This window comes from Prionailurus viverrinus, chromosome B4 (genome assembly GCF_022837055.1).
Source record: "Prionailurus viverrinus isolate Anna chromosome B4, UM_Priviv_1.0, whole genome shotgun sequence".
Lineage (NCBI taxonomy): Eukaryota > Metazoa > Chordata > Mammalia > Carnivora > Felidae > Prionailurus > Prionailurus viverrinus.
In genome coordinates this window covers 59723644-59744618 of record NC_062567.1, presented here as the reverse complement: position 1 = coordinate 59744618, position 20975 = coordinate 59723644, and the positions used below count along the sequence as shown (strand labels likewise).

At 40.9% G+C, this 20975-nt stretch overlaps 1 protein-coding gene across 2 annotated transcripts in view; it reads left to right on the top strand.

The window, feature by feature from the left end:
* TMTC1 (transmembrane O-mannosyltransferase targeting cadherins 1) overlaps positions 1–20975 on the top strand; it is a 278435-nt gene that overhangs the window by 132565 nt on the left and 124895 nt on the right. For both annotated transcript variants that reach the window (XM_047866166.1, XM_047866165.1), the window contains exon 8: positions 16927–17116. In XM_047866166.1, coding sequence (XP_047722122.1) covers positions 16927–17116 — 190 coding nt within the window. The remainder of the gene's footprint in view (positions 1–16926; positions 17117–20975) is intronic.

Below are 20975 nucleotides of genomic sequence, written 5' to 3'. Positions count from 1 at the left end.
TTCCAGATGGTATTTCTCACTGGCTTGCTATTTTAAAGGTCAGTGGTTTCCTGTACCTCTAGAATAAGCAGTAGGAATTTGGCCATAGCTATTCTCATCAGGCTTATCTCTTGGTACCCCATCACCTGCCTCCCTAACCTTAGCCATTAACTATCCTAATCTGCTTCAGTTCCTTAAATGCAGCCCTGCCTTTTACCTCAGAGTCTTTTTACATGGTGCTTTTCCAGTCCTATAATGCCCTTTCCTTCATTCTTTAGCCACTGTTGATTCTAGATCTTGCCAGAACCTTCTTACCTCCAAATCTTGGCCACATATTTTTTGTGTCTTATTACACTTTACTTTATGGACTATTTACTAATTTTTATTTCCCACTTAAATATATGTTTCTCAAGGGCAGAGACCGTATCATATTCCTTTGGATCTCCAGCATATTAGCCAGTGCTAAGCCCAGGGCAGAGCCACAATAACTGTTAATTGTATAATAGATGAAGACATGATTAAATCTACTCTCATATGTCTGTTGCATCTATAAACATGATACCTACATTTACCTTTCTGCCTCTAATGGCCACTTCAAACCACCACCTCTGGATTTATCCTTGCCTTGCTTTTTGGCATTAAGACATTTTCAGCTGGATATGCCTTTGTACACTCCAATATGGAAAACGTAGTCTTACTCATTTTATCATAAGGCATCGTAGAATAACTCTGCTCCGTCATGAGAATGACCCATAGAATGTAATGACATATTTAAAAATGCATGTGATTATGGAACCCCAATATCATGTTGACTCTTCTTTGAGATTTAAAGAAAATTGGCTCAAGTCTTTTCCCACCTGCTGGGTGTCCATTATTACCCTCTCCTGATTTTTAATTCTTCCCAAGAACCTTATCTTTTCATGGGCATTTCCCATTTCCTTTTCCTTTTCCTGCTAAACTTCCCACCTCACCCATGTTTTACTGTCTGTGGCCATTCTCATTTCCTTTTCTTGTGCCAACCAAGATAGAGATCATAGACCTTTCACCTTAATATCCCCTGAAGTATTAGTTATGTAAGGCATTTGCATATAAGAGATTTTACTGAAATGTGGGGAAAGTGAGCAGAACTATATTGTAAAGCCATACACAAATAATTTATAGTAGACATCATTGTATGACAGAATCCTTCAGCTACTCCTCCCCTGGGGAGTTCTCATTGACTTTTTTCATCAGGTCTCTGGTCTCAGTTATATATTATTATTTATTATTAGTCCTACCTCTTGCCTACTATTCCCTATTCTTTTCTTCCTCCCTGCAAATTTCTAATAATTTCTTATACAACCCTAGACTGCATAGGCCATCTCAGGCTAAATCGTCTCTGAAACCATATATACTGATGTAATAGTAAGCTCCAAAATGGAAATGGCTTGACGTTGAGAAGGTTTAGTTTTCGATCATAGGGAGATGGCCTGTGGATTCTGCCACTCCCTAGGGAAGCTCTCTTCCTAGCGCAGCCCCTGGGTTTTACGCTGCTTGCATTTTAGAGTCCCACCATCTGGAATGACTATGGCAGTGTAGGCAGAAGAAGAGAAAGTCGGAGGGTCCCATACATCTTATGTCGAAACTTTCAACTACCTAACAGTAGAGACTGTTGTAACAAACTCCCATGTTTGTTCCCATCACCCAGTTTCAGCCTTTATCAGCTATGTTCAGCCTTGTTTCATCAAACCCCCCACACTTACAACCCCTCTCCATTTTCCCCAACCATCACCAAACAGTTCTGAGACCAGTCCCACATATAATGTCAATTCAGTTATCATGATTTCAGTGTGTAGTGCCTCTAAAACATAAATATTTTAGTCCATTCAGGCTGCTCTAACAAAATCCCATAGACTGGGTGGCTTTTAAACAACAGAAATGTATTTCTCTTCGTCCCAGAGGCTGGAAGTCCAAGATCAGGGCACTAGCATGATCATATTCTGGTGAGAGCCTTCTTCCTGGTTCCTAGTCCCCTCCTGTTCACTATGTTTGCTCATGGTGGAAGAGGTGAAGGAGCTCTGTGGCATGTCTTTTATGAGAGCACTAATCTTAGCTCTTTTTTCTTTAATGGTTATTTATTTATTTTGAGAGAAAAAGACTGCACACAAGCAGGGGTGGGGGGGCATAGAGGGAAAGAGAGAGAGAGAGAGAGAGAGAGAGAGAGAGAGAGAGAGAGTCCCAAGCAGGCTCTTCCCCGTCAGTGTAGAGTCTGACATGTGGCTCTGTCTCACAAACCGTGAGATCATGACCTGAGCCACAATCAAGAGTCAGACACTTAATTGAGCCACCCAGGCACCCCAGGGCACTAATTTTATTTCTAGGGACTCTACCCTTTTGATCTAATCAGCTCCCAAAGGCCCCACATCCTAATACCATGACATTAGGGATTAGGTTTCAACATATTACTTTGGGATGGGGGTGGGGGTTCACCCAAACATTCATACCCTAGCAATAGAATGTCTTTAAAAATATAACCACTAGGGGTACCTGGGCGGCTCAGTCGGTTAAGGGCCCGACTTCAGCTCAGGTCATGATCTCACACTCCATGAGTTCAAGCCCCGCGTCAAGCTCTGTGCTGACAGCTCAGAGCCTGGAGCCTGCTTTGGAATCTGTGTCTCCCTCTCTCTCTCTGCCCCTCTCCTACTCACGCTCTGTCTCTCTCTGTCTCTCAAAAATGAATAACTGTTAAAATTTTTTTAAAAATATAACTACCATATCTTAATGATATCCTAAAAATATTGTCATTAATTCCTTAGTATCATCAGGCATTCATTTAGCCACACACCTTATCAATATCATTTAAGCTTCAAGAGATTCATGGCACCTGTGCCCCAGGTACTGGGAAATAGAGTCTCCTCAGTACTCAAGGGAAGGAGAATTAAACAGACTTAATGAGTACATAGCTTTGTGTCTGATATAACCTATGATGGTATTTTCTTAAAAAAAAAAAGAAAAGAAAAAAAAATCAAAAACATGTTAATAACATGTTCTTTAACCCCCCCCCCCCCCCACTATAATCATGCATCCATAACGATTCTCAAGCATGTTTCCTGAACCACTACAAAAGAACATCTCAGAGTCTTGGGGCCCTCACAGCCCCCCATCCATTTCCTGTTTGCCTGTGATATCTGTTTCCCAGTCTAAGCCCAACCCATTCATGAAGGCTCAGGTAAGTGCTAGCTGTTGCAGGAAGGTTTCCCTGATAGAAAACTCATATGACTGCCCACCTCCCGCAGCCTGTACACTTAGTTATGTCTACCAGAGTGTGAACTGCTTCAGTAAGATTGCTCCTTTCTTGACATTTAGGACCTGGTGTGTTGACTTAGAAGGGAGAGGGAGCCTGGAGCCTGGCAGCTTGGCAATGGGAGCATTTGTCAGAGGAATAGGTCTAGGGTAGGTGGCTGGGGTGACCTCGGGGCTGGTGTCTTCAAGAAGAGAGGTGACCACTTCACAGAAGTAGGTGTCAGGAAGTTGGATAGGAGAGTGTTCTAAAAGCAGACTTGGGGTACGGAATAGTTTTGCTCATAGCTCTGTGAGCAATGGCTGCCTTGGTGACTCTTAATGCTATTTCATTATCTTACTAGGCTTCAGCTCGGAGCCTGGCACAAAATCACTCTTGAGTGTATTGTTGAGTGGATGAATGGTGGTCCTGGTTATAGCACCCGGTGAAAGGAGTGAGCCTCGTTGAGGTGCCTTCTGAGGAGATTGTTGCACACCTGGTAGTTCCCTTCAGGAACACGAGAAGTGTGGTTGTAATTATCAGTTGCAGCCTCCCCCCAACTCATTGCCTTGTTCAATTTTCTGTTTTCAAAAATATCTGTAAGGGTTTGTTTACTTGTAACTTCGTAAAAGCAACAAAATGTTTCCTTGAGAATGATGGGATTTATGCTGTGGGATACCTGGTCAATTTGCGTGATTACACATAACACAACAATACAAATACAGCGTGGTGGCTCTGTCATTAATTTTCATCTCCTTCACTGTGAGGTGGTGAAGCCCTTAGCCAGGAGTGTCTAAGGGAACTCGCTCTATGGGACCCTCTGTCCCCCTCCTGTTTGTCAGCTTGGCTCTCCTACTTAACCTCCTGTGCTTTCACAGTTCTTGCACTTTGAACGTCTAGAAAGCTTGGCTATAGCTGTGACTTTTTAAACCACTTTATAGTTTAGGAAATTTTGCCTTCTTAGGTCCAAATCCCTCCATCCCTCCCACCCCACATGGAATTTCAGTGGGAACAAGGGCCAGAAGGTAAAAGAGAGGGAGTAGAAACAAAAACATGTTCTAAAAGAGAGGGACAAGAAATAAAAATAAAAATAAAAATAAATATCAGGTTAGTGATTTGGGAAATTTGAGGTTGGAAAATTTTGTGATTGGATTTGAGAGTGGAAAGTGGCTAGAGCCAAGGATTGAGTTACGGGTTTGTAGCAAGAATCTTGAAAGAAAAGTTGAGTATGGGAGAGGTGAAGGATGGGGCTGAGGGCTAGTGTGATGTCTAGATCTGCACTGGCCACTACAGGAGCCACGAGTCACATGAGGGTACTGAGCACTTCACATGTGGCTAATCTGAATTGAAATGTGCTGTGATTAAATAAAAGTCTATGTAGGATTTTGGAGATGAAATCCTGTAAGAAAAAAAGAAAGTACAATATAATTTCTATATTGATTATATGTTGAAATGATACTCTGAGTATATTCATTGAACAAAATATATTACTAAAATTAATCATGCTTGATTTTACTCTGCGTAAATTTTACTCTCATAGAAAATTCGAAATGATGCATGCTTCTTTGTATTTCCATTGGGCAGCCCTGGCCTAGAACCAGCACTGGGTCTCTTCCGGAGGTCTCTTCCTCACAGGAGGACAAAGGATGGGCGGGGTGGCGAAGAGTAAACAGCGTGTGGAGCCCACACCACACACTCCACAGCCTTCCTCTGCCTCTGGTTTGGGTGGTTTCTTTCAATCTGCCAGCTCAGCTGATTCTGAATGGTGGGAGGATTTGTACTGTACTCCACCTTTGAGTGTGAAGGTTCACTTAGAATTTGAGTCCCATCTGAACAAAATGTCCTTTAGAACCCAAGACCGTGGACACTTATGATGCTTCTTGTAAATTACCACTGAAAATTGTGCCCTGACTGCAGCCATCCGGGGCCTTTATGATTGTACTCCAGCCGGATTGCCAAACCTGCATGTGTCTCCAAAGCACCTGAGAATCACACTGAAGTATCAATTCTGGGGTTGATTCTGCTTCAAATGCCCAAAGATTCAGCTTCAGTGGTTTCAGTGCACTTGCATTTGAGAAACGATGGACGAGGTTTTCGTGCAATTTGTTCCAGCACAGAATTGTCTTTTGGCCCAGGATTTACTCATCTGTTTACGGAAGTCTCTTTAGAAATGTGATACTTTGACATTCAATCTTGTAGATCTTGGATTAAAAATAGGAACAAAAGCCTGAGATAAGTATGGCTTCTGCATAGGGCTGGAGCCTGTGGAAGAAATAATGTAATGATCTGCTATTAAGGCCCCTCTTGGTGGCTCCTGCCTAGTAATTGGTTTTCCATCCACAGACTGGAAGGGGACAGGAGGTAAAGCCATGTAGACTTGATGGAGGAAGTATTGCCTTTATAATATTGTAAATGGTTGTCTTTCAAATCCAGGAAATAGATAAAATGGGATTTTCAGTGAAAGAATATAAAGGCCCCCTATCAGCATCATGTATTTTCATGAGGTGTGGTCCTGGATAAGCAAATAGAATGTATCTACTTAAGTGGGTAGATCTGTTTCTGCTGTTCAGAAACATGGACAAAGGCTTGTATTACTTTGTAGGAAAACATCAAGATACAAAATAAGATGAAGGTAGAACTCAGCATCTTCTTTCTAAAGAAGCTTCTTTTTTTCTCTTTCCATTTTTTTCAGTTGGTAGTTTTAAATAGGCACAAACAAAACCTTAGGTTTTGATTGTTACAGTCTTAGGGCACTATGCCATCCTAATCTTTATAGCTCTCTCTAATGTAAGGGCTATTTCATAATAAACTCTGAACAAATTGAATTAAAATTTAAATTATCATTTTAAAATGCATTGTGTGTTCCAGGTGAGCTATGCAAAATGAGATGCTCTGTTCTTGCTTTAGCAATTACCAGGGCCTTGTTTTTAGAAGGTCTTTTTTTAAATGAAACTGTGTGTGTGTGTGTGTGTGTGTGTGTGTGTGTGTGTGTGTGTGTGTGGCGCAGTCGGTTAAGCGTCCGACTTCAGCCAGGTCACGATCTCGCGGTCCGTGAGTTCGAGCCCCACGTCGGGCTCTGGGCTGATGGCTCAGAGCCTGGAGCCTGTTTCTGATTCTGTGTCTCCCTCTCTCTCTGCCCCTCCCCTGTTCATGCTCTATCTCTCTCTGTCCCAAAAATAAATAAACGTTGAAAAAAAAATTTTTTTTAATAAATAAATAAAATGAAACTGAAGTCATTCTGATATTTAAATCAGTGATTACCAAACTAGGGTGAATATCAGAATTACCCGGAGAAGTATTTACAAGCAAAGACTTCTAATTCATGTCACAGAAATTCTAAAAGAATTAAGTGGGTAAGAGAGTCTTGATCTGACCAGCAGCCTAAGTGGTTCTGGAGGCAGGTGTGTCACCCTCTTTGAAACCCTCAGGTGTAAACTATGTCCTCTGTGGTTGAAGACCTCTCTGCAAGGAGACTCTTGTCTCCATTATGGATTTTGTATTACGTTCATAGAAAGTAGCTTGTAGGAGGTTGCCTGGGGGGCTCAGTCAGTTGAGCCTCTGACTTCAGCTCATGTCACGATCTCGCGATCTGTGTGTTCGAGCCCGGATGGGGCTCTGTGCTGACAGCTCGGAGTCTGGAGCCTGCTTCGGATTCTGTATTTCCCTCTCTCTCTCTGTCCCTCCCCTGCTTGTGCTCTGTCTCTCTCGCGCGCGTACTCTCTCTCTCTCAACGATAAGTAAACATTAAAAAAAAGAAAGTAACTTTTTGGGATGAAAGAGGTTATCAAGGCTTTGAGAGTAGTTTTCCCAAGTGAAATGGCTCTATGTAATAGTAGTTGACCTAATTTATCTTGGACTCTGGAATGAAGGAGAGAAATACAAGGAAGAAGAAAGGGTGGCAGCCAGAAGGGGCAGCTTATGGAGGTAGCCCACGTTACCTCTAGGTTGTTGGAAATTGTTGGTCTGGATCACTTATTGATACTTCACTATAAGGGGCTCTTGGGTGGCTCAGTTGGTTAAGCTTCTGACTTCAGCTCAGGTCATGATTTCATGGCTCATGGGTTTGAGCCCCACATCAGGCCCTGTGCTGACAGCTTGGAGCCTGCTTCAGATTCTATGTCTCCTTCTGTTTCCCTCCCTCCCCGACTGAGCGAGCGACTGCTCTCTCTCTCTCTCTCTCTCTCTCTCTCTCTCTCTCTCATAAGTAAATAAATAAACATCTAAAGACAAACCAAAAAACTATACAAGTCTTTGGGCATCTGACTCTTGATCTCGGCTTGGGTCGTGATCTCATGGTTCATGAGTTCGAGCCCTTTGTCAGAGCCTGCTTCGAATTCTTTCTCCTCCCTTTGGCCCTACCCCACTCATGCTCTCTCTCTTTCAAAATAAATAAATAAACAGTTAAAAAAAAATAAATCTACATAGTGTTTCCATTATAATCTTAAATCCCTGAGAAGCTGATAAAAATTAAAGAAACAGTTCTCTTCTTTTTTCCTAACATTAGAACATAAAGACAAAAATTGCTTTTCATAATGAATAAAATGCCAAGCCTCAGCTTTTTATGTAAGGATTCTATTTCTTGCTGTGTGGTGCTCTGACAAACATTTATATCAGTGCAGTCATCTGTTTACTGTGCTGTAGCTGGGATCACACACTGGTTTTAAGTTTTTGTCAGCCCCGCTTTTACCAAAAGTTAGAGTTTTGGTTGTTTGTTTGTTTGTTTGTGTTATATAAAAACTGAAGTTCCTCCGGGCTTCACTGTTCAAGAAATAAGTCAGGGTCTCAGGCAGGCTCTTCTCCATGAAACACCAATATTTGATCCATTATATCTCCTTTCTGTTCTCCCTGTTAATAAAGATGTGCTAACGGAAGACTGTATGATGCAGGGGGGTGGGGGCAGGGGGTTCCATGTGAAGTCCCCAAACAGTGTCTTGTGTATAGGCTCTGCTGTGGGGTTGCTGCAGGACACTGAACAAGTCACAGCCTCCGTTAGGCTATTTCCCAACTGCAAAAAACGAGGGTAATACCCACTTCATAGAGATTGTGTTGGGATCAGCTAATCCTTATATGCAAATACTTTGAGAACTAGAAAACGCTGTACATGTTTAAGGGAGTTTTAATGCTATTGGATGTGGTTCATTAGTATACCAACAGAATTCTTGTATGGAAATCTGGAAATCTACGCCTGCTGCATAGTAAGCAGTTAGTACATGTTTGCTCAGTGGAAGGCAAACCTGTGCTCGATGAGAGAAAGCATGTTGGTTTGAAATAAAGGTGTTTGTTAAATGCTTTACAGAAAGAAACAGACCTTAGGTAAGAAATGAACCAAGTATTTATTTTGCAGAAGGTGTTATTTACTTCTTTTAAATGGGTGTACGGGTTAGAAGTTGTTGCTGACAGTCTTACATGTTGAAATTCATTTTTTCTGTCCTGATGAAGCTGTCTCTGCTAATCAGATAACTGTATTAATGGCACATTAAAAAGGTCAGAGAGACTTAATGACATTTCAGATTCACTTTATCGTTTATCCATGGTAACATGAGTTCTCACTTAAACTATATTCGTTGCGGTTGAATGTAAAATAAGAAAATGTAAGGCTGGCATCGCTTTTTAATGATGCTTCTGTGGCATAAGAGAGGAGGTGTGTTTAGTCATACATTCCTCACTATTTGATGGTAAGCCATGAGCTATGCACTGAGGGGGTAGGGAGACACAAAAGCAGAATCTCCAGTTCGGACCCTTTAGCTACATACCTGGACAACTAGAAACCCAGCAGGTATCTTTGTAGGACCATAGAAAACTGTGTGGTTGCCTCAGGCCAAAACCAAAAGTATAAAACGGGAATATTTTCAGATTTTTAGGTGTTATTTTAATATCAGGTTAATTTTTTAAAACCCACAGAATCCATCCATTTGAAGAGCTAGGTGCAGGAGAAATAGCTACCCACAAGACACAGCCCGGTCCCCCAGGAGCTTCTGCTTTGCTGAGAAGACAGGCACGTGAACAGGCAGTTACCGGGCAGTATGGGGAGTATGTGGGATGGCAGTGTGAGCAGTGTGTGGGAGCACAGAGAGGGACGCACCTGGCCTAGCAGTGGGCTGTGACAGGGCAGGTTTGTCGGAGGACGTGACATCCTCACTGGGACCGGAAGGGTCAGCGGGGGCTGGAGTTCAGCGACTTGTAAGAGTTGGTCCCAGAAGGTGAGGGGAGTTGACAGGCACTGCTCTCAGGACCTGGACACCAGAGAGAGTGACGACTGTAGTGATAAGTGTGTGAGGACAGGAGAAAAGGAGAAGGGGCTGCCCTTTTGACCATGCTCCAGCCTCAGTTCCGAACGGGTGCAAGAAGCCCCCATGTGACAGAGGGAAGCAGGGCAGCCGTGAGGAAGGCCTGTGGCCCAAAGGGAGGGTAGGGTGCTGCCCTGCTTTCCCGTATGCACCTGGTTTGGGTTTGTGAGAAGCCTGGTTATACTCTTACTTTCCTGTCTTTAGATTCTTATGCGAATTTAAAAAATAACCCTACCGTAAATTGAGGTGCTTTGATTAGACCGTTGGTTCTTTTAATACAGGAGAACTTTAAAAATAAAACACAAGAAGGTATGAGTCATTTGGAGCTCTTTTCTGATTCACCATTCGGAAATAGGCTTGCTGTTTCTCTTCCCAGGTGCTGAAGCAACAAGTATTGAGTGGTACTGCTGCTGGGCCTTGGTCCCAGAATGCCTGGAAGGTCCTGGCACCTTCTACTCTGCTGTTACGGAGGAGCAAGGGGATGAGGGGACAAACCACCATCTACACAGTCCATGTAGCTGGGGTTGCCTTGTGGCTTTCTGCCCCAGCCCTGTGTCACAGGGGCCAGGTCCTGCTTCCAGTCATCCTGCCCTTGTCTGTAGATGATTTCCTTTTCTTCAGTGTCGTCTGTTTTTGTTCTGTATTTTGGTCTGTGTTACGGCCTTGATCCCTGTTGTTGCACTCATTCTTGTCGCTAAATAGATTTCCTTTGAATGGATACATGACAGTGTATGTATATGTCCATTTTATTGTAGATGGATATCTGGTTATCTCTGGTTTGGGGCTATTAAGAAGAGTTGCGAGCAATGTAATAAATGTCTTTTGGTCAACATCTGTCTGCAGTGCTATTGGGTATGAACTCTGGAGTAGACTTGGTTGATCATCCGTGCATTTATTATTAGGCTTTCATGAAACTCCCTGCAGTTCTCCAAAGTGGCTTCATCAATTTACAGTAGTTTTTCAAAGTTCCAGTTTCTGCACATCCTCCCCCAACACTGATGTGATATTTTTCATTTTAGACATTTTAGCTGGAATCATTTTATAATTTTTTATATTACACATTTTTTTTTAAATTTTTTTTTCAACGTTTTTATTTATTTTTGGGACAGAGAGAGACAGAACATGAACGGGGGAGGGGCAGAGAGAGAGGGAGACACAGACTCGGAAACAGGCTCCAGGCTCTGAGCCATCAGCCCAGAGCCTGACGCGGGGCTCGAACTCACGGACCGTGAGATCGTGACCTGGCTGAAGTCGGACGCTTAACCGACTGCGCCACGCAGGCGCCCCTATATTACACATTTTTAATTCTACTTTAGTATGACCCATATTCTTTAAAAAAAAGTTTTTTGAATGTGTGTTTATTTTGAGAGAGAGAGAGAGAGAGAAAGAGAGAGAGAGAAAGAGAGAGATCGTGCACAAGTGAGGGAGGGGCAGAGAGAGAGGGAGACACAGAATCCCAAGCAGGCTCTAGGCTCTGAGTTGTCAGCACAGAGCCTGATACGGGGCTTGAAGCCATGAAACATGAGATCATGATCTGAGCTGAAGTCTGACACTTACCTGACTGAGCCACCCAGGAGTCCCAATGTGATCCATATTCTTAACTCTCTGCAGAAAGTGTCATGTTCATTTACAACTTGAAGCCATTTGGTGGCCCTGCCTGGACTCTCTGTCTCCCATCTTTCCACTTATTTAAATTCTCCATAGATTCTAGGATGTCATTTAAAAAAAACTTTTAATGTTTATTTATTTTTGAGAGAGAGACAGAGACAGAGCATTAGTGGGTGAGGGGCAAAGAGCGAGGGAGACACAGAATCTAAAGCAGGTTCCAGGCTCTGAGCTGTCAGCACAGAGCCTGACGCAGGGCTCGAACCCACGAACTGCAAGATCATGACCTAAGCTGAAGTCAGATGCTTAACCTACTGAGCCACCCAGACCCCCTTAGGATGTCATTAATCCTTTGTTTTTCATTAATCTCTCATTTCTTAGAACTCCATTGAAATTGTACCTTTATATTTCACAGTTACTCAGCCATGTAACGCGTGTTTGCATTCTTACTACCAATGCTGAATGTCCTCCTTTGGAGGGCAGGGGACTAGATCTTATTACCTTTTGGCACCTAGAAAAGTGCACAGAGTAATTAGTCAACATTTATTAAATTCCAGTGAGGATGTCCTGTCTATGGAGAAGGGTGGTACAGGAAGGGGCTTTCTTTGGCTAGTTCTGGAGAAGGTAATAGGTAGGAGAAGATCCTAATGATAATAATAAGCCAGTTATGCCTGAAAAAGGCCTGTTGTTACTGCTGGGGCACAGCAAGACGGTGGAGACCCTTTTGAAGCATCAGGGGTAATTCAAGAGTTGAAAATAGGGGGCAGTGTAGGGCCAGGTAAGACAGATCACCAAAACCTAGGGGCTAGAGGCACAGTCTGGGCAATGAGGGGTATCACTGTGGTGGTAGAGGTGGTTTATACTGAGGCTGGTCTATCGACAGTGTTAGCCGGTGTCCTTCCCAGGAGGACTCTGTGTATACAGTAGACACAATGTCCTGTACTTATGAAACAATGGAAGGGCTTTTTTGGTGAATGAGAAAGGAAGATCCTTGGAGCAGTAACATTTTATATAAAACAAGCAAGGGCTGTATATTTGTGCTTGCGATGCATGATTTTTTCATCTGTACCTATCATAGACATCTTCCTAGGATAAGGAATTATGTTAGGCTCGTGTTATTTCTTAGACAAAAAGGTTTTTTCAAAGGCAAAGAACAGATTCCAGGTATGTTTCTGCTCTTACAACACTCTCATTTTTTTCTTGGTGAAAATGAAGATTTACATTTTCAGGGCCACCCAGTTTCCTTTGGTGCCATTTGATACATGCCAGCTCCCCCAAAGCCTTTTCTTCCCTTTCACATATGTTTCCTGGCTTGGCGATGCAACTACATGACTAAATTGTTCAAGCTGAATCCCTGTGTATTCCATCCATTTTGTTGGCAAGATATTCTAGCGGCTTTCCTCCTGTTAGCAGCATTCGTGGTAGAAAATTGGTGAATAATTCATTTTGGTTTTGCTCCTGCTTTAAAAAAAGAACCCAGCAGGGCAGAGATATTCAACAGATTATTTCATTTTTAAAATTTTAGCAGAAATAAACAAGATGATTAGTTTAAAATGTAATTCATAGTCAGTGAGTTAAAACACTTGAGTTGCTGATTACAGCCAGTTCAACTAGCCCCCTAAAATGTAATTAGCTTTTGGCATGATTTCAAATGGCTTCTTTACACTTAAATTTGCAAAAAAATTTCTGACGCTGTTTCAGTATTTCAAATAGTTTTCAAAGAGTTTACTAGCAACATTGATCTGAATTCATATGCACTAGGTGACGTCTCTTGAGTTTCTGGAGACAATACATATGTATTAAAACGGGTAAGTTAACAGTGTTGACCTTCCTAGTGTTATAGGAGGGTAAGTTGCTTTTAGGTTTGTGGTTTACTTTACTTTTTAAACGTATTTGGGTTGTAGCCTGTGTAAAAATATTTTTTTAAAAAATCCAAGTTACAATACTGAGATTATAACTGAAAAAATATTATTTATTATTTATTTTCTGTTAATATGGCATTGCAAGTCTAGAAAATATAAGAAACTGAAGACAACTTGCAGGGTAAGGCCAAAATGTGAACTTCACAATTTAAATACAAATTTCCACATTAGCACTTACAGTTAATCCTTCAAGCTGCCGTTAGACATAAGAAAGTATTCTTGTTGCAATTCTGTTGCCTTTTGCCAGGAGTTAAAAAATAGTTGTTATTATGCATAATATCAAATATGTACAAAAGTAGAGCAGAGGGCATAAAGAACCTCTACACACCCATTAACCAGTTTCAACAATCATAACTCATGGCCAATCTTGCTTTGTTCATACCCCCACCCTCTTCTGTGCCCTTGCCCCCAGTCCTTCGTTTTGAAGCAAATCCCAGACATCATCTCATTTCCTATGGATATATTTTAGTATGGGTTTCTGAAAGGTAAGGATCCTTAAATTATATAACCACAATACCATTATCACACTTTAAAAATTAACAGTGATTCTCTAGTATCATATTTCCAATCAATGCTTCAAGTTTTCCTGCTCATAAGTGGGTATTTTTAGTAATGGTTCATTTGAGATAGCATCTAAACAATGTCTGCACTTTGTCTGATACATCTCTTATATCTCGTTTAACTTTTTTTTTTAAATGTTTATTTTTGAAAGAGAGACAAAACATGAACAGAGGAGGGGCAGAGAGAGAGAGAGAGAGAGAGAGAGACATAGAATCCAAAGCAGGCTCTAGGCTCTGAACTGTCAGCACAGAGCCCAATGTGGGGCTCGAACTCATGAACCATGAGATGTGTGAACTGAGCCGAAGTTAGATGCTTAACTGACTAAGCCACCCAGAATCCCTCTTACGTCTCATTTAACTTACAGATGCCCTCTTCTTTCTTCCCTCCTTCCCCCCACCCCTGCCCCTACTACAATATATTTGTTGAAGAACCTGACATCATTTGTTTTGTGGAATGCCAACTTTCTGGATTTGTCACATTGCATCCCTGTGGCGTTACGTAACGTGTTCTGGTGTTCTTTGTATTTGATGTAAACTGGTAATAAAGGGCTTGCTCAAGTTTAATTTTCCTTCTTTTCTTTCTTTCTCTCTTTCTTTCTTTCTTATTTTTTTTTTTTAGACAAGACTACTTCATAGGTAGTGACATATGTATTCATCAGGAGGACATCTGGATGTTAATCTCCCTCTCTATGATGTTAAAATTGGTTAGTCAGCTTTAGGCACCTCATTTATCCTGATCCATCCATTATAAAGTATCCTATCAGCTCGTCACCTAATAATTTTAGCAGCCATTTATAATCATTGCTGGTAATTATTATATCAAGAAGGAGAGATACCATTTTTGAAAGTAATTTTTAAGACCTGGAGAGTAACTGAATGACAAAATGTTGTGATTTTCCTAAGTTTGATGGTTCTGCCTTCTCTTTTAAAGCCAAGTCACAGAGAATCTTTCCAAAGTAAGAAGTAGATTGCATCAGTTTAGAAGCTCTGTGAAAAAACAAAGCCCAAAGTGACCCAATCATCCTCCTGTGGAGTTAGTATTCTCTCAGGAGACAGTTTCTCAGCCCCAAGCCTAAAAGGGATAAGACAGTATTTTTGTTTTTATTTTTGTCAAATAACAAAGCTTGGACTTCATCAAGCTTTCAGTGTATACTGCACGATTTGTACATTAACATTTTATTAAAAATACCAACAGAGAGGAAGGGGTTGGAAAACACCATTGAAATATCCCCACTCTTTCAACCCAGTTCTCTGTTGGGGTTGGAGTGTTGGGGCAATGAGTAAAGCCTCATCCCTGAGCCTCACCTGGCTATCATTGATGACTTTTTTACTGCCAACTTTGGAGGGAAAGGAGGAAAGGGAAGAGGATGAGTTGGCAGGGTCTGAGAAGGCTGTTCCCAACCAGTAGCTACTTGCTGAGAAGAATTCAAGATGAAGTAATCCTCTACTTTGGAAGCTAACTTAGAAGTTATTTGAGCTAATCTCGTTGCTAATCTAAGAATCTCTCCAAGAGTTCAACAACTGACAGAAGACTTACCTTCACATTTTATACTGTTTCAGTGCTCATCTCATTCTGCTTCTTTAATTTTGTATATCTTGTTTTCACTACTGGATTATATATTTTGTGAAGACAAGAAATATATCTAATTATTCTATTTAACCCTATTTAATATAGGGTGTCAAGCAGAAACACAGCGGTTAAAGCAGTGAAAATAGATTTTATTCAGTAACTGCTGACAGCAGGGGAGAGAGCTGAGTGCCATTCTCGGTTGTGCAGAGGTGATTGGGCATTTTAGAGGGAAAGTGAGAGAGCAGGGCAAGCTGGGACTCAGAAGAGGCCAAGAAGTGGAAAATTACAAAGGAATGGTCATCTAAGTGCATTTAGGCTGGCTGTGTCTGCTGGCTGGCAGTTATCCTCTTGCAGACACAGGGAGGCAGGCCCTCTCCTTCCTGATGATTGCATTTTAAAGGAATGGCTCTCAGGTCCTTGAGAAAGACTTGTGAGTTGTAGGAGATACGTATTCACAATTGTGAACCCTTTGGAGAAAATGATCTGAGACAGAGAGGTCAGAGGCCTTTCGTCAGGTATCGGCTAGAGCCAATAGTAAATTCTCCTGGTGGCATTGAGCTTTCTCAGGCCACGGTTCTAATGGGAGGCAGGGGTCCTCCTCGGGATGAGCCTCACGTCGCCACGCTGGAGTTTGGTGTCTCCTGGTGCACAGGTTTGCGTGAAGTTTGTGGTTTGCTGAAAGTTCTGCAGTTCTCAAGGGTCTAGACCACCACTTAATGAGTTTGTGGTGACTGAACACATGTAAATACATTCAGGTTTTGTTTTTTTTAATAAATTCACATTTATTTTATTTTTTTAACGTTTATTCATTTTTGAGACAGAGAGAGACAGAGCATGAACGGGGGAGGGTCAGAGAGAGGGAGACACAGAATCGAAAGCAGGCTCCAGGCTCTGAGCTGTCAGCACAGAGCCCGACGTGGGGCTCGAACTCACCGACCGCGAGATTGTGACCTGAGCCGAAGTCGGCCACTCAACCGACTGAGCCACCCAGGCGCTCCAATAAATTCACATTTAAATCAATTCCATTCCCTTTACCCTGAAAAGGAATGGGGTCAGTTGGAATGCTTTTCACCTTCTCTTAGTGCCTAGACACAGCCAGGAGACTGGAGCACCACCTTCGTTTGTTATTTTCCTGCCTTCCCTGGGTCTAACTGGCCGTTCTCCTTAGCAGGGATGATGGCTGTACTTCCCTTTTCTTGAAGCATAGCACCTTCACTTATGAATAAGAGACTTCATCTCCCTACCATAGAAATTCTGATTTTTTAAAAGAAATAATTCAGTATGGATCAATCTGTTATAAAGATGATGACATATTTTACTACCTACTGCAGTTTTCTGAGCACTTTAAAAAAGGACAGTTTAAATGTCTCTTACCCAGGGAATCATACATAGCAGGACAGCATTTCTGTCGTAAACTTTCATCAGACTTCTCCTTTTTGGCGTTTATCTAAGGTTGTAATGTATTTATGTATATATGATTATTTTTAAATATATGTCATGGAAACTGTCTTTACTTGTTCACTTTTTAAAGACCAGCACCTACCACAGTGCCTAGCACTAGTAAATCTATTTAAAAATGATCTACTTAATGACTAAATGAACGGCCTTCCACCTTACATTGTCTTTTCCTGTAAGACCCTGTTGACAGTATACAAATGCTGTTTAATTAAACCTTGGTAAATGAATGTTTGTGAAATCTCATGGACCCTGAGTCGTGTTTCAATGATTCTTCTTCTCTTTGTAGGTTCCTTACCTACTCCTACCTCTTGGCCTTCAACGTGTGGCTTCTGCTTGCACCTGTTACCCTGTGCTATGACTGGCAGGTGGGCAGTATTCCCCTGGTAGAGACCATATGGGACACACGGAACTTGGCCACCATCCTTCTGGCAGTTGTGATGACCTTACTGAGCCTTCATTGTTTAGCAGCCTTCAAGGTAATTTTCTTAAGATCCAGATGAACTCTCAGCATTTGAAGACAGACACTCTAAACTTACTTAATATTGCCTCTCCCCACAGGGGTCTGGGTCTAAACTGAATCTACTCTTTTGTCTAAAAACCTGAAAAATTTAAATTTTTCTAGGTAAGTAATATATGTCTTAAAGACCTTCGTAGACTTAACAGATCATGGCCACCTTAATTATATGATATCTTTTACTGTTCTACCAAGCCTGTAGAAATTGGATCTGAAATTTAATATTTGCAAACAAGAAACTTTTTTCCTGCTATAGTTGGCTAATTTTTGAAGTAACTTGTTTGATTTAATGTAATGATAAATGAGATAATGATAATATATTCATAAGTGCTTAAAATATGGTTAAGATGCTACTCCCACTGATGACTGCCTGACTGCCTGAGTTGGTTGGGTGATTCTCACTTCAAAAAAAAATGATATAAAGCTGGAAAAAAAATCACCAAATGCAACCATTTCAAAAATGACCAAAGACAGGAAAGAACTTGAAAATGTTTACTTATGAAAAACTGCTACTGCATCGGATGAGATGCTTCTTGCCCAAGGGTCTTCCCATCCCCACCCCACTCCGTTCCACACACACCCCCACCAGCTGGTGTGAAAGAAACCAGAAATTTACTGGTTAGAGGTGGCTGATTTGGTTTGGGAGCATAGCATAGCAGCAGAAAGCTTAAGGGGGAACTTTTGGAAACAAGAGAGCTATAGAAGGGCTGAGGTAATATACTCTGCATGCATTCGTGGCTGGCTGCTAAACAACGTGGGCCTCCCCAGGGAGCACAAGCAAAATTGAAAGGCTGGGGAGACTTATTTATTTGCTGCAAATTTGAATGAATTTTTTAACCCATACACGGGGTGGTCAGCAGAGAGGAGAAGCTTCATTGGCCTGAGTTGTCACTGTATAACCTCTGTTGAAATCACTGGCTGATCAAAAAGCTGTGTAGGCACAAGAGAGATTCCCCCAGAGATTCGGGCAAAAGAAAAAATAAAAAACTGAGCAAAAATGTCAGCTCTCTGCAGAGGAAGTAGATTTTTCATTTGGAGTCTAGGCAAATTCATTATATATTAAAACAGTAAAACCAGCAGATTTCAGTCGAACAGAATGGAATATAGAGTCACTACAATGTATGACACACAATGCCTAGTTGTTGTTTTTTTTATCAGATTCTGGACATGTAAAGGAGCAGGAGAGTGTGACTCAAACTCGGGGTGGGGGTGCTGGGAATAGTAAGTAGAAAACAGAATAGAATTGAGAATCCAAAGGTAAGCTCACATTTACATGCTCTTGATTTTTGACAAAGTGACCAAGATAATTCAATGGGGAAAGGGTCGTCTTTTAAATAATAAGTACTGAAATAATGGAATATCAATAAGGAAAAAGAATGTGACATTAACCCTTCCCTCATACTGTATACCTATAAATGAATTCTAAGTGGCTCGTGGTCTTAAACAAAAGAGTTAAATAATACCAAAAATTCTAAAAGGAAATAGGAGAAAAATCTTTGCAGACTGGGGTTAAGCAAAGATTTCTTAGGACACGTAAAGTACAGACTATAAAAGAAAAAGATGACAAATTGAACATCATTAGAATTAAAAATTTTGCTCATCAAAAGATAATGTTAAGTCACTCAAAAGGCAAGTCACATTGGGAGAAAGTGTTTGCAAAACATATCTACGAAGGACTTGGATCTGGGATATTTAAAGAGCTCTTAAAATTTAGAAATAAGACAAATAACTCATTAAAAATAGGCAAAAGATTCAGAATCTTCACAGAAAAAGGTATGCAAAGGTTAATAAACATACAGAAAGATGCTTAGCATTATTGGTCATTAGGGAAATGCTAATTAAAGCCACAAAAAGATACCACTGCATATCCACTAGAATGACTGCAATTAAAAAGATTTATGAGACTAAGTGTTGGCCAGAATGTGGGTCAACTGGAACCCTCATTCTGATGAGGAAGATGTTGGCATTTTCTTAAAAAGTTAAATATGAAGCTAAGCAATTCTCCTCAAAGAAAGATAGAAAGAGGTCCATATGAGTCTTGTAAGTAAGTATTCATAATAGCTGAAAAATGGAAACAATCCAGTGGATCTCAAAATGTAAATGGGTAAACTTAATATAGTAAGATATTCAGAAATGTAAAGGAACAAATAATTTACTTATACATAAAAAAACATACGTGAACCTCAAACATATCTTAGTAAATAAAAGAAGCCAGACAGGAGTGCCTGGCTGGCTCAGTCTGTGGAGCATGTGACTCTAGATCTTGGGGTTGTGAGTTTGAGCCCCACATCAGGTGCACAGTTTACTTAAAAATAAAATAGTAAAAAAAGAGAAGTCAGACCTATAAAACTACTACTGTAAGATTCCGTTCATACAAAATGTCTGTCATTGTAATTCTACCTTTTCTAGAATTGCCTAGAAATGCCTAGAGAAGGCAGAATTATGACAAAATATGTGAGAATGGGAACTGAAAAGATGTGCAGAGGGGGATATGGCTGTAAAAAGACTTAAGGGGACTTTTTAGGGTACTGATTGCTTTTTAAAAATTTGATTGTGGTGGTAGTTGCTAAACGACCTATGTTCACCAAAACTCACCAAAATAAATATACATGCAAAATGGGTGAATTCTGTTGTATGTGGACTATATGTCAATAAAGCTATGTTTTTTAAAAAGATTACAATGTTACAAACATCAAAAGCAGGAATGAATACAGGACTATTGAATATAAAACATAAACACATGATCCTGAAAATTTGATGAAAAATATGTTTGAATATTAAAACTTTTTTTATATTAAGGAGAAATTCACACAACACACAGTTAACCATTTTGAAGTGTATTATTTAGTGGTACTTAATGTATTCATCATGTTGTATAACTATCAGTTCTCCCTAATTTCTTTTTTTAAATAAGTTTATTTATTTATTTTGAGAGAGACAGTGTGAGTGGGGGAGGGGCAGAAAGAGAGGGAGAGAGAGAGAATCCCAAACAGCCTCCACGCTGCCAGTGCAGAGCCCAACCCAGGGCTTGAACTCAAGAAACCTCGACCTCGGCTCATGACCTGAGCCAAAACCAAGAGTCAGACTCTCAACCAACTGAGCTACCCAGGTGCCTCCTGCTCTCTCTAATTTCAAAACGTTTTCATTACTTCACTAAAAGCACCAATCACTCCTAACTCTCCCCTTCTTATCCCATGGTGAACTCTGATCTGCTTTCTGTCACAATGGATTGGCCCATTCTGGATATATCGTATAAAAAGAATTATACGATATGTGACCTTCACTTTGCATAGTATTTTGAAGTTCATCCAAGTTGCGGCATATACCAATACTTAGTTCCTTTTAATTGCTGAATAATATTCCATTGGCTATATATACACCACAAATTGTTTATCCATTCATCTGTTGATGGACATTTAGGTTGTTTTCACCTTTTGGCTATTATGAGCATTGCTATCTTACAACATTTGTGTACAGGTTTCTGTGTGGACATTATGTCTTCATTTCTCTTAGATATGTACCTAAGAATGAAATTGCTAGGTCATATGGTAATTATGTACTTAACTTTTTGAGGAACTATTTTTCGTAGTGGCTGCACCATTTAATTTCCTACCTGGATTAATGGAACAAATGGTTCCTACATATCCATGCTTGTTATTTTCCATTACTTTGTTTAAATTTTTTTTTTCAACGTTTTTATTTATTTTTGGGACAGAGAGAGACAGAGCATGAACGGGGGAGGGGCAGAGAGAGAGGGAGACACAGAATCGGAAACAGGCTCCAGGCTCTGAGCCAGCAGCCCAGAGCCCGACGTGGGGCTC